Source organism: Cetorhinus maximus, unplaced genomic scaffold (assembly GCF_964194155.1).
Source record: "Cetorhinus maximus unplaced genomic scaffold, sCetMax3.hap1.1 HAP1_SCAFFOLD_1660, whole genome shotgun sequence".
NCBI classification, from domain to species: Eukaryota; Metazoa; Chordata; class Chondrichthyes; order Lamniformes; family Cetorhinidae; genus Cetorhinus; species Cetorhinus maximus.
Window position 1 is genome coordinate 1 of NW_027597600.1, and position 13220 is coordinate 13220.

The 13220-nt window shown below is 50.7% G+C and overlaps 1 protein-coding gene across 1 annotated transcript in view; it reads right to left on the reverse strand.

Moving 5' to 3' along the window:
- Positions 1–9298: 9298 nt before the first annotated feature.
- Positions 9299–13220, reverse strand: part of LOC144676519 (phosphofurin acidic cluster sorting protein 2-like) — a gene marked incomplete at its 5' end in the record, with an annotated part of 61560 nt that continues 57638 nt past the window's right edge. Inside the window, one exon of the mRNA XM_078536916.1 lies at positions 9299–9694. Within this exon, the coding sequence (XP_078393042.1) occupies positions 9579–9694 (116 nt within the window). The remainder of the gene's footprint in view (positions 9695–13220) is intronic.

Here is a 13220-nt window from a genome sequence, read left to right on the forward strand (position 1 = left end):
CCCCCCATCCCTCTCCCCCCACCCCCCTCTCCCCCTTCCCCCCTCTCCACCCCCACCCCCTCTCCCCCTCTCCCCCACCCCCTCCTCCCCTTCCCCCACCCCCCTCTCCCCCTTCCCCCACCCCCCTCTCCCCCACCCCCTCTCCCCCTTCCCCCACCCCCTTCCCTCTCCCCCCTTCCCCCCTCTCCCCCTTCCCCCCCCTCTCCCCCATCCCTCTCCCCCACCCCCCTCTCCCCCACCCCCTCTCCCCCTTCCCCCACCCCCTTCCCCCACCCCCTCTCCCCCTTCCCCCCCTCTCCCCCACCCCCTCTCCCCCACCCCCCACCCCCACCCCCTCTCCCCCTTCTCCCCCTCCCCCCCTCTCCCTATACCCCCCTCTCCCTCTCCCCCTCCCCCTCACCCCCCCTCTCCCTATACCCCCTCTCCCCCTCTCCCTCACCCCCCCTCTCCCACACACCCCTCTCCCCCTCCCCCCCTCTCCCCCTCCCCCCCTCTCCCTCACCCCCCTTCTCCCCCACCCCCCCCTTCTGCCCCCCTCTCCCACCCCCTCCTCTCCCTCACCCCCCCTCTTCCCCTCCCCCTCACCCCCCCCTCTCCCTATACCCCCCTCTCCCCCTCCCCCCCTCTCCCACCCCCTCCTCTCTCTCTCTCTCTCCCCCCCCCCCCCCACCCCGAGTGTTTTTTGTCAGTGTGGGTGATGCCTCTCTCTCTCTCCCAGGTGCTGGAGTCCTGTGTTGTGACTGTGGGTCGTGTGTCCAACATTGACCATAACAAGCGAGTGATTGGTAAAGCCGGCCGCAATCGCTGGCTGGGGCTCCGTCCCTCCAGTGGGCGCTGGCAGAGGAAGGGAGGCTGGGCCGGCAGGAAGATTCGACCAATCCCACCGATGAAGAGCTACGTCAACCTACCATCGCGAGCGACTCTGAGCTGAACGGCCTGGGCTGATGTACATTAAAGATCTTGCACAGACTGCAGAGCGTTTCACTCGATTTCGTCCCAGTTTAAGCAGCAGCTACTGTTACTGCGTCCACTTGGCTGACAGTTACATGGTTAGGACATTTCCAGTTTGAGTACGAGGGAGAGGGGGACAAAGCAGGCAGCTGGGGCCAGGGGTGGGGAGGGATGAACAACCAGCGGAACCAATGACGTTTCGAGAGAGGGAGATGGTCCTGCAGTCAGATTTTAGGGAACTAAACAAGAAATGAAAAAGTCGGACTTCAGAGGTAGGAGTCTCCAGATTAGTCCTGGTAAAACACGCACTCGTGTATAGAAATAGGAGAACTGAGCAGATGAATGTGTAGCTGGAGGGGAGGGCTTTAGATTCCTGGGATATTTGGACTGGTCTGGGGGAGCTGGGCGCCTGTACAAAACGGATAGTTTGCACCTGGACAGAGCCTTGGTGGGGAGGTTTGCGAGTGCTGGTGGAGAGGATTGAAACTAGCTTGGCAGAGGGATGGGAACCTGAGAGTAGATTCAAAAGGGAAAGAAGCAAGACTGGAGATGGGAGACAGGAAATTAGTAAGGGAGTGCGGAAGGTCAAGCAAACAAAGGCTAGAAAATAGGCAACGAAGGAGTGGTTGAGTGATTACTGATCTATTGAATAAGACAGATGAGCTGAGGGCACAGTATATCACAGCTATCACTGAAAGATGAAGGACAGGAATGGCAGCTCACCATTCCAGGTTACAGGGTTCTCAAACACGACAAGAAGGGGCTGGGGAGGGTCTCTACATTGGTTAAAGGAGCTATCGGAGTTGTGTGGAGGTGTGATGTGCCAGAAGGAATATCAAATGGGTTCCTCTGAGGAACAAAATAGGGAATATCACATAGACAGGACTAATACTATAGATTCCCAAATAATGAGAGGGGATAGAAGAGCAAATATGAAGACAACTATCTGAAAAGTGCAGAAGCAACCGGGTAATATTAACAGGAAATTTCAGCCATCCTAATGGTAAGTGGAATAAACTCAATGTCAAAAGTAGAGGGTGCAACATTCACGGAACGTTTTTAGCTTGTGTGTAGCATGCCCAACCAGAGAGGGGGCTGTTGTGGAGAGAGTTTTGGGGGATGAGTTGGGCAGGTGGAAGGAGTGGCAGTGGGAGAGCATTTTGAAAGTAGGGATCACACGAGTTTAAACTGGGGAAAGACCAGTTTTACAAATCTGAGAATTATTTTGTAAAAGTGGACTGGAAACAGCGTCATGAAGGTAAATCAGTGTCCGAGCAGTGGGATGCGTTCGAGGAGAAAGAGCGGGTTCAGAACAAATATCTTCCCACAAAGAACAAAGTGAGACCCTTAAATCTAGACCCCCGCTGAATGTGAAAGATCATGTGGAATAGGTTAAGACAAACAGAAGACTTGAATTGAGATACAGAGATACCATCCTGTTGTGATTTGCCAGATGGTGACCTCGTCTGCTGTAACCATTTTATTGTGTGTTCCTCAGCCACCAACAGACATTCGATTTGGGACCATGTCAAAAATTTCAGCATTTATTCCCTCATGAGAATTCAGTCCTTTTGAGAAGTGTCTTTATTCAGAGAGTTGTGAATCTTTAGAATTCTCCACCCTGGAGAGTTGTGCATGCTCCATTATTGAATATATTTAAGGTTGGGATGGATGGATTTTGGGTGTCTCAGGGAATTAAGGGATATGGGGAGTGGGCGGGAAAATGGAGTTGAAGCCCAAGATCAGTCATGATGGTATTGAATGGTGGAGCAGACTGGATGGGCCGAATGGTCCACTCCTGCTCCTGTTTCTTGTGTGCGTAATGTACCTGCCCTGGGAGTGTTTGATGGGGACGGTGTAGAAGGAGCTTTACTCTGTATCTAACCTCGTGCTGTACCTGTCCAGAGGGTGTTTGATGGAGCTTTACTCTGCATCTAACCCCATACTGTACCTGTCCTGGGGATGTTTGATGGGGACAGTGTAGAGGGAGCTTTACTCTGTATCTAACCCCGTACTGTACCTGTCCTGGGAGTGTTTGATGGGGACAGTGTAGAGGGAGCTTTACTCTGTATCTAACCCCGTACTGTACCTGTCCTGGGAGTGTTTGATGGGGACAGTGTAGAGGGAGCTTTACTCTGTAGCTAACCCTGTGCTGTACCTGTCCAGAGGGTGTTTGATGGGGACAGTGTAGAGGGAGCTTTACTCTGTATCTAACCCCGTGCTGTACCTGTCCAGAGGGTGGTTGATGGGGACAGCATAGATTAGTGTCCAATACATTTGACACATGATGCAAACTGCTCATAGACATGTGATGAATTATCATAGAATTATAGATTGGTTACAGCACATTGCCCATCCCTAGTTGCCCTTGAGAAGGTGGTGGTGAGCTGCCTTCTTGAACCGCTGCAGTCCATGTGGTGTAGGTACACCCACAGTGCTGTTAGGGAGGGATTTCCAGGATTTTGACCTAGCGACAGTGACGGAACGGTGATATATTTCCAAGTCAGGATGGTGAGTAACTTGGAGGGGAACTTCCAGATGGTGGTGTTTCCATCTATCTGCTGCCCTTGTCCTTCTAGATGGTAGTGGTCGTGGGTTGAAAGGTGCTGTCTAAGGAGCCTTGGTGAATTCCTGCAGTGCATCTTGTAGATGGTACACACACTGCTGCTACTGTGCGTCGGTGGTGGAGGGAGTGAATGTTTGTGGATGGGGTGCCAATCAAGCGGCTGCTTTGTCCTGGATGGTGTCCAGCTTCTTGAGTGTTGTGGGAGCTGCACTCATCCAGGCAAGTGGGGAGTATTCCATCACACTCCTGACTTGTGCCTTGTGGATGGTGGACAGGCTTTGGGGAGTCAGGTGAGTTACTCACCGCAGGATTCCTAGTCTCTGACCTGCTCTTGTAGCCACAGTATTTATATGGCTAGTCCAGTTTAGTTTCTGGTCTATGGTAACCCCCAGGATGTTGATAGTGGGGTATTCAATGATAATGCCATTGAACATCAAGAGGCAATGGTTAGATTCTCTAACTATCTGACTCACTAGGGTACAGTTCTGCACACTCTGACTCTCACTGGGGTACAGTTCCACACACACACTGACTCTCACTGGGGTACAGTTCCACACACACTGACTGTCACTGGGGTACAGTTCCCACACACACTGACTCTCACTGGGGTACGGGTCCCCCACACACTGACTCTCATTGGGGTACAGTCCCACACACACTGACTCTCACTGGGGTACAGTTCCACACACACACTGACTCTCACTGGGGTACAGGTCCACATACACATACACTCACTGGGGTACATTCCACACACACTGACTCTCACTGGGGTACGGGTCCACAAAGACACTGACTCTCATTGGGGTACGGGTCCCCCACACACTGACTCTCACTGGGGTACATTCCACACACACACTGACTCTCACTGGGGTACAGGTCCACACACACTGATTCTCACTGGGGTACAGTTCCACACACACTGACTCTCACTGGGGTACAATTCCACACACACACACTGACTCTCACTGGGGTACAGGTCCACACACACTGACTCTCACTGGGGTACGGGTCCACAAAGACACTGACTCTCATTGGGGTACGGGTCCCACACACACTGACTCTCACTGGGGTACAGGTCCACACACACTGATTCTCACTGGGGTACAGTTCCACACACACTGACACTCACTGGGGTACAATTCCACACACACACACTGACTCTCACTGGGGTACAGGTCCACACACACTGACTCTCACTGGGGTACAGTCCCACGCACACTGACTCTCACTGGGGTACGGGTCCCACACACACTGACTCTCATTGGGGTACAGTCCCACACACACTGACTCTCACTGGGGTACAGTTCCACACACACACTGACTCTCACTGGGGTACAGGTCCCACACACACTGACTCTCACTGGGGTACAGGTCCCACACACGCTGACTCTCACTGGGGTACAGTTCCACACACACACTGACTCTCACTAGGGTACAGGTCCCACACACACTGACTCTCACTGGGGTACAGTTCCACACACGCACTGACTCTCACTGGGGTACAGGTCCACATACACTCACTGGGGTACATTCCACACACACTGACGCTCACTGGGGTACGGGTCCACAAAGACACTGACTCTCATTGGGGTACGGGTCCCACACACACTGACTCTCACTGGGGTACAGTCCACACACACACACTGACTCTCACTGGGGTACAGGTCCACACACACTGATTCTCACTGGGGTACAGTTCCACACACACTGACTCTCACTGGGGTACAATTCCACACACACACACTGACTCTCACTGGGGTACAGGTCCACACACACTGATTCTCACTGGGGTACAGTTCCACACATACACTGACTCTCACGGGTACAGGTCCACATACACACACATACACTCACTGGGGTACAGGTCCACAAAGACTGACTCTCACTGGGGTACAGTTCCCCACACACTCTCATTGGGGTACATTCCACACACACACTGACTCTCACTGGGGTACAGTCCCACACACACTGACTCTCACTGGGGTACAGTTCCACACACACTGACTCTCACTGGGGTACAGTCCCACACACACTGACTCTCACTGGGGTACAGTTCCACACACCCACACTGACTCTCACTGAGGTACAGTTCCACACACACTGACTTTCACTGGGGAACAGTTCCACACACACTGACTCTCACTGGGGTACAGTCCCACACACACTGACTCTCACTGGGGTACAGTCCCACACACACCGACTCTCACTGGGGTACAGTCCCACACACACTGACTCTCACTGGGGTACAGTCCCACACACACTGACTCTCACTGGGGTACAGGTCCACACACACACTGACTCTCACTGGGGTACAGTCCCACACACACTGACTCTCACTGGGGTACAGTTCCACACACACTGACTCTCACTGGGGTACAGTCCCACACACACTGACTCTCACTGGGGTACAGTCCCACACACACTGACTCTCACTGGGGTACAGTTCCACACACGCACTGACTCTTACTGGGGTACAGGTCCACATACACTCACTGGGGTACAGGTCGACAAAGACACTGATTCTCACTGGGGTACAGTCCCATACATAGACTCTCACTGGGGTACAGTCCCACACACACTGACTCTCACTGGGGTACAGTTCCACACACCCACACTGACTCTCACTGAGGTACAGTTCCACACACACTGACTTTCACTGGGGAACAGTTCCACACACACTGACTCTCACTGGGGTACAGTCCCACACACACTGACTCTCACTGGGGTACAGTCCCACACACACCGACTCTCACTGGGGTACAGTCCCACACACACTGACTCTCACTGGGGTACAGTCCCACACACACTGACTCTCACTGGGGTACAGGTCCACACACACACTGACTCTCACTGGGGTACAGTTCCACACACACTGACTCTCACTGGGGTACAGTCCCACACACACTGACTCTCACTGGGGTACAGTCCCACACACACTGACTCTCACTGGGGTACAGTCCCACACACACTGACTCTGACTGGGGTACAGTCCCACACACACTGACTCTCACTGGGGTACAGTTCCACACACGCACTGACTCTTAGTGGGGTACAGGTCCACATACACTCACTGGGGTACAGGTCGACAAAGACACTGATTCTCACTGGGGTACAGTCCCATACATAGACTCTCACTGGGGTACAGTTCCACACACCCACACTGACTCTCACTGAGGTACAGTTCCACACACACTGACTTTCACTGGGGAACAGTTCCACACACACTGACTGTCACTGGGGTACAGGTCCACACACACACACACACACACACACACTCACTAGGGTACAGGTCCACAAAGACACTGACTCTCACTGGGGTACAGTCCCATACATAGACTCTCACTGGGGTACAGGTCCACAAAGACACTGACTCTCACTGGGGTACAGTCCCATACATAGACTCTCACTGGGGTACAGTTCCACACACACTGACTCACTGGGGTACAGGTCCAATCTGACTCTCACTGGGGTACTGTCCTGAACATGGTATGATACTCCAGGTCGATCTTTCCTGTGTCAGCCTCCACACTGAACATCAGCAGAGTGGTCTGGATTCACTGGCTAGTGACTCAAAGGGAAGCCTGAGTGTAGAAATGTGGAGCTCTCCTGCAAAAGCTGTGGTTGTTGGGGGTCAATTGAAGTTTTCCCAACTGAGTTTGATAGATTTTTGTTTGGAGTACTGAGGGATATGGCGCAATGGCAGGGAAATCTGGTACAGATCAGCAGAACAGGTTTGAGAGGCTGAATGACCTCCTTCTGTTCCTATCTGTTCTGTTCCTGCTTGCCTTATGAGGAGTGATTGAGCAGTTTAGGCCTATACTCACTAGAGTTTAGAAGGATGAGAGGAGATCTAATTGAGGTAAATAAGATGCTAAAGGGGATAGACAAAGTAGACATGGAGCGGATGTTTCCCCTTGTGGGGCATTCTAGAACGAGAGGCCACAGTTTTAGGCTAAGGGGTGGTAGATTTAAATCAGAGATGAGGAGGAATTACTTTTCTCAAAGGGTGGTGAATCTGTGGAATTCACTACCTCAGAGTGCAGTGGATGCCGGGACGCTGAATAAATTTAAGGAGGAGATAGACAGATTTTTAATTAGAAACGGGTTGAAAGGTTATGGGGAGAGGGCGGGAAATTGGAGTTGAGGCTGAAATGAGATCAACCATGATCGTAATGAATAGCAGGGTAGGCTCGAGGGGCTGAATTGCCTACTCCTGCTCCTAGTTTTTATGTTCTATATCTCCGTATACCAGGGCAATGCTAGTATAAATTATGGGTTTGTTATTGGCTTCCTGTTTGTGCTTTCCGCATGTCACTGTGCTGTGGGAGAGGAGAGGAGGGGAGTGATGGTCTGTGGGCCTGTGCTGTGGGAGAGGAAGGAGAGGAGGGGAGTGATGGTCTGTGGGCCTGTGCTGTGGGAGAGGAGAGGAGGGGTGAGATGCTCTGTGGGAGAGGAGAGGAGGGGAGTGATGCTCTGTGGGCCTGTGCTGTGGGAGAGGAGAGGAGGGGAGTGATGCTCTGTGGGAGAGGAGAGGAGGGGAGTGATGCTCTGTGGGAGAGGAGAGGAGGGGAGTGATGGTCTGTGGGCCTGTGCTGTGGGAGAGGAAGGAGAGGAGAGGAGTGATGGTCTGTGGGCCTGTGCTGTGGGAGAGGAGAGGAGGGGAGTGATGCTTTGTGGGCCTGTGCTGTGGGAGAGGAGAGGAGGGGAGTGATGCTCTGTGGGAGAGGAGAGGAGGGGAGTGATGCTCTGTGAACCTGTGCTGTGGGAGAGGAGAGGAGGGGAGTGATGCTCTGTGGGAGAGGAGAGGAGGGGAGTGATGCTCTGTGGGCCTGTGCTGTGGGAGAGGAGAGGAGGGGACTGATGCTCTGTGACCCTGTGCTGTGGGAGAGGAGAGGAGGGGAGTGATGCTCTGTGACCCTGTGCTGTGGGAGAGGAGGGGAGTGATGCTCTGTGACCCTGTGCTGTGGGAGAGGAGAGGAGGGGAGTGATGTTCTGTGGGCCTGTGCTGTGGGAGAGGAGAGGAGGGGAGTGATGCTCTGTGGGAGAGGAGAGGAGGGGAGTGATGTTCTGTGGGCCTGTGCTATGGGAGAGGAGAGGAGGGGAGTGATGCTCTGTGACCCTGTGCTGTGGGAGAGGAGAGGAGGGGAGTGATGCTCTGTGACCCTGTGCTATGGGAGAGGAGAGGAGGGGAGTGATGCTCTGTGACCCTGTGCTGTGGGAGAGGAGGGGAGTGATGCTCTGTGACCCTGTGCTGTGGGAGAGGAGAGGAGGGGAGTGATGCTCTGTGACCCTGTGCTATGGGAGAGGAGAGGAGGGGAGTGATGCTCTGTGACCCTGTGCTGTGGGAGAGGAGAGGAGGGGAGTGATGCTCTGTGATCCTGTGCTGTGGGAGAGGAGAGGAGGGGAGTGATGCTCTGTGACCCTGTGCTGTGGGAGAGGAGAGGAGGGGAGTGATGCTCTGTGACCCTGTGCTATGGGAGAGGAGAGGAGGGGAGTGATGCTCTGTGACCCTGTGCTGTGGGAGAGGAGAGGAGGGGAGTGATGCTCTGTGGAGAGGAGAGGAGGGGACTGATGCTCTGTGGGAGAGGAGAGGAGGGGAGTGATGCTGTGTGGGCTAAGTGTCATGAGTGGCAGTCACTAACTGTAGATCAGGAGTGTTGAGAGTGGGTAAATGGAAATGTTTCTCTCTTCCCCCCTGTATTATAGTTAGAAGATTAAACCCTGTGTGTGAAGCTGCAGTGTTTGTGAGAGTTCACCAGAATATTGTAAGAAAAGGTCCCATTGAGTTTTACCCAGGGAACTTTCTTCCTGGTTCTTTTCTTTATTTCAAAGTTACAAATTCAGGTAGACGACAATCTTGTGAAAAGTGCATCTGTGAGGAGAGCTGTCAGAGGCCCTCACAGTCTGTGATCCACGCTGAATCATCTGGTTCTTAAATTAAAAAAAACAGGTCAACTTTTCTCACCAGCTTTTAAATAAAATCCCACCAGGTCAGTGCCAGAATCAGAGTTAGTCCACAGGAAAAGGGAGGGCAGCAGTGCCCACAGTCTGCTCCCACTCATCACGCAGTCTTGGAGTAGCCGAATATTCCCACAGGGAAGTATTTGACATGAGTAGGCCATTGTGCGGCTAGCTGGAAGAATTTGACATCATTCCATTCCACTCCATCGATGGAGACTAGAAGACAGGACAAAACATCAATCAGCGAGAGACCCAACAAAACACTTCTCTAATAATTAACAACAACTTGTATCTGGATAGTACCTTTCACTTAATAAAACTCTCAAGGCACTTCACAAACCAAACCAAATCAAACTTGACTGAGCTGCAGATTACAGCAGATGACCAAAAGCTTTATCATGGACAAAGGTCTTCAAGGAGACAAGAGTAGCAGACAGGGTCAATAAGGGAGACTGAGTGAGCACTGAGGAATTTGATTCAAAGTGGGAATTTGGTGCACAGAGGGAAAGATGCTTTAGGTAAGGTTTAGTGTAAGAAGTAGAGCTTGCTGAGTTGGGAGTTTGGTGAAGAGGGGTAAGAGGTGCTCCTCTTTCAGCCTCCAACATTTGATTTACACTTGGGTGAAGCAGAAGCAGTAGGTTAATTAGTAACTCGTAACTAACTGGAGAGGTCGGAGAGCTTCAAGCAGTTTAAAGAGACAGCCAGCAGTTTACAGATAAAACCTATGTGACATTACAGGAGTCCCATTTAGTTGATTAGTTGGTAAGTATAGGCCTTTCCAGACTCTCCATAGAGGAGATGGTTGGTGAGTTATTACATTATACCATACTGTAGTAAACACTTTATATAAAGTTTAAGATATGGCCATGTGGGATGTGCATCCAACGGGATGTGGGAAGTTGTGCAGACACGAAGTACCCTCGAGGACTACACCAGCTGCAGAAACCTGAGCTCTGGATTGAGTGGTGGCTGGAATCATTGCTGCTACCGCAAGGCTGAGGATTACGTGGATAGCACTTTTAGAGAGGTGGTCACACCGCACTAAGTAGTACAAAGGCAGAGGAGGGAATGGGTGACCGCCAGAATATCGAAAACAAACAGGCTGGTAGTGCAGGAGTCCCCTGACGTTATCTCACTCTCGAGCCACTTTTCCATTTTGGATAGCGAGAATGGTTCCTCAGAGGACTGTAGCAAAAGCCAAGTTTGTGGCACCGCGGGTGGATTAGCTGCACAGGCGAGGGGGAGGAAAAATGAAAAAGATATAGTGGTAAGGGATTCCATAGTTAGAGGAGCAGACAGGCATTTCTGCGGCTGTAGTCGTGACTCCAGGGTATGTTCCCTTCCTGGTGCCAGGGTCAAGGATGTCACAGAGCGGCTGCAGGACATTCTTTTGGGGGAGGGTGAACAGTCAGAGATCATGGTCCACACTGGGACCATACAAGTGTTTAGGAGAGACAGGAAAGGGGTGGAGGGGTGCGGTGTGGAGGGGAGTGGCAGTATTGATTAAAGATTACATAGTGCTAGAGAGAGGATGTTCCAGAGGGGACAGGGATAGAATCTCTCTAGCTGGAGGTAAGGAATGAAAAAGGTGCAATAACATTGATTGGTGTAGTATATACACCACCAACTAGTGGAAGGGAGGTGGAGAAACAAATTTATAGACTCCTCGACAATTGTAACACAGGAGGCCATTCGGCCCATCGAGTCCGCGCTGGTCAACAAAGATCTGACTACACTAATCCCATTTTCCAACGCTTGGCCCATAGCCCTGGAGGCTACGGCAATGTAAGTGAATATCTAAATACTTCTTAAATGTTACGAGAGTTTCTGACTTAACCAGCCTTTCAGGCAGTGAGTTCCATAAGAACCAGGAGCAGGAGTAGGCAATTCAGCTCCTCGAGCCTGCCCTGCTATTCATTACGATCATGGCTGATCTCATTTTGGCCTCAACTCCAATTTCCCGCCCTCTCCCCATAACCTTTCAACCCGTTACTCATTAAAAATCTGTCTATCTCCTCCTTATTTATTCAGCGTCCCGGCATCCACTGCACTCTGAGGTAGTGAATTCCACAGATTCACCACCCTTTGAGAAAAGTAATTCCTCCTCATCTCTGATTTAAATCGACCACCCCTTAGCCTAAAATTATGGCCTCTCGTTCTAGAATGCCCCACAAGGGGAAACATCCGCTCCACGTCTACTTTGTCTATCCCCTTTAGCATCTTATATACCTCAATTAGATCTCCTCTCATCCTTCTAAACTCTAGTGAGTATAGGCCTAAACTGCTCCATCTCTCCTCATAAGACAAGCCCCGCATCTCTGGAATCAATCTAGTGAACCTCCCCTGAACCGTCTCCAGTGCAATTACATCCTTCCTCAAGTAAGGGGACCAAAACTGTGCACAGTACTCCAGGTGCGGTCTCACCAATGCCTCGTACAGTTGCAATAACACTTCCCTATTTTTATACTCTGTTCCTTTAGCAATAAATGCCAAAATTCCATTTGCCTTCCTTATTACCTGCTGTAGGTGCACACTAGCTTTCAGCGATTCATGCACGAGGACACCCAGATCCCGCTGCACTGAAGCATTCTGAAGTTTCTCTCCATTTAAATAATAAGTCGCCTTTTTATTCTTCCGACCAAAATGGATAACCTCACGCTTATCCACGTTAAACTCCATCTGCCAAATTTTGGCCCATTCACCTAACCTGTCCATATCCATTTGTAAATTTCTTATTTCTTCATTGCAACTTACTTTCCTGCCTATTTTGGTGTCATCTGCAAATTTAGCTATAGTACCTTCTATCCCTGAGTCCAAGTCATTAATATAGATTGTAAATAGTTGGGGCCCAAGGACTGAACCCTGTGGCACCCCACTAGTTACAGCTTGCCATCCAGTAAAAGACCCATTTATCCCGACTCTCTGCTTTCTGCTGGTTAGCCAATCCTCTATCCAAGCTAGTATATTACCCCTAACTCCGTGTGATCTTATCTTGTGTATTAATCTTTATGCAGCACCTTATCAAAGGCCTTCTGGAAGTCCAGATATACTACATCTACAGGATCCCCATTATCCACTTTGCATGTCACATCTTCAAAGAACTCTAGCAAATTAGTCAAACACGATTTACTCTTCATAAAACCATGCTGACTCTGATGGATTGCATTTTGACTTTCCAAATGCCCCATTACTACTTCCTTAATAATGGATTCCAATAATTTCCCAACGACAGACATTAAACTAACTGGTCTATAGTTTCCTACTTTCTGCCTCCCCCCCTTTTTGAATAAGGGCGTTACATTAGCATTTTTCCAATCTACTGGAACCTTTCCAGAATCCAGGGAATTTTGGAATATTATAGCCAATGTATCCACTATCTCCGCTGCCACTTCCTTTAAGACCCTGGGATGTAGGCCATCAGGTCCTAGGGACTTGTCACCCTTTCATCCCAATAGTTTGCTCAGTACATTTTCTCTAGTGATGGTGATTGTTCTAATTTCCTCCTTCTCTATATCCTCTGCACTACCTGTTACTATTGGGGTGGCACTAGTGTCCTCCACTGTGAAAACTGAGGCAAAGTATTGATTAAGCATCTCTGCCATTTTGCGTTCCCCAATATTAACTCCCCAGTTTCGTTTTCCAAGGGACCAACATTAACTTTAGCTACTCTCTTTCCTTTTATATACTTGCAGAAGCTTTTGCTGTCAGTTTTTACATTTTGCACTAATTTTCTTTCATAATT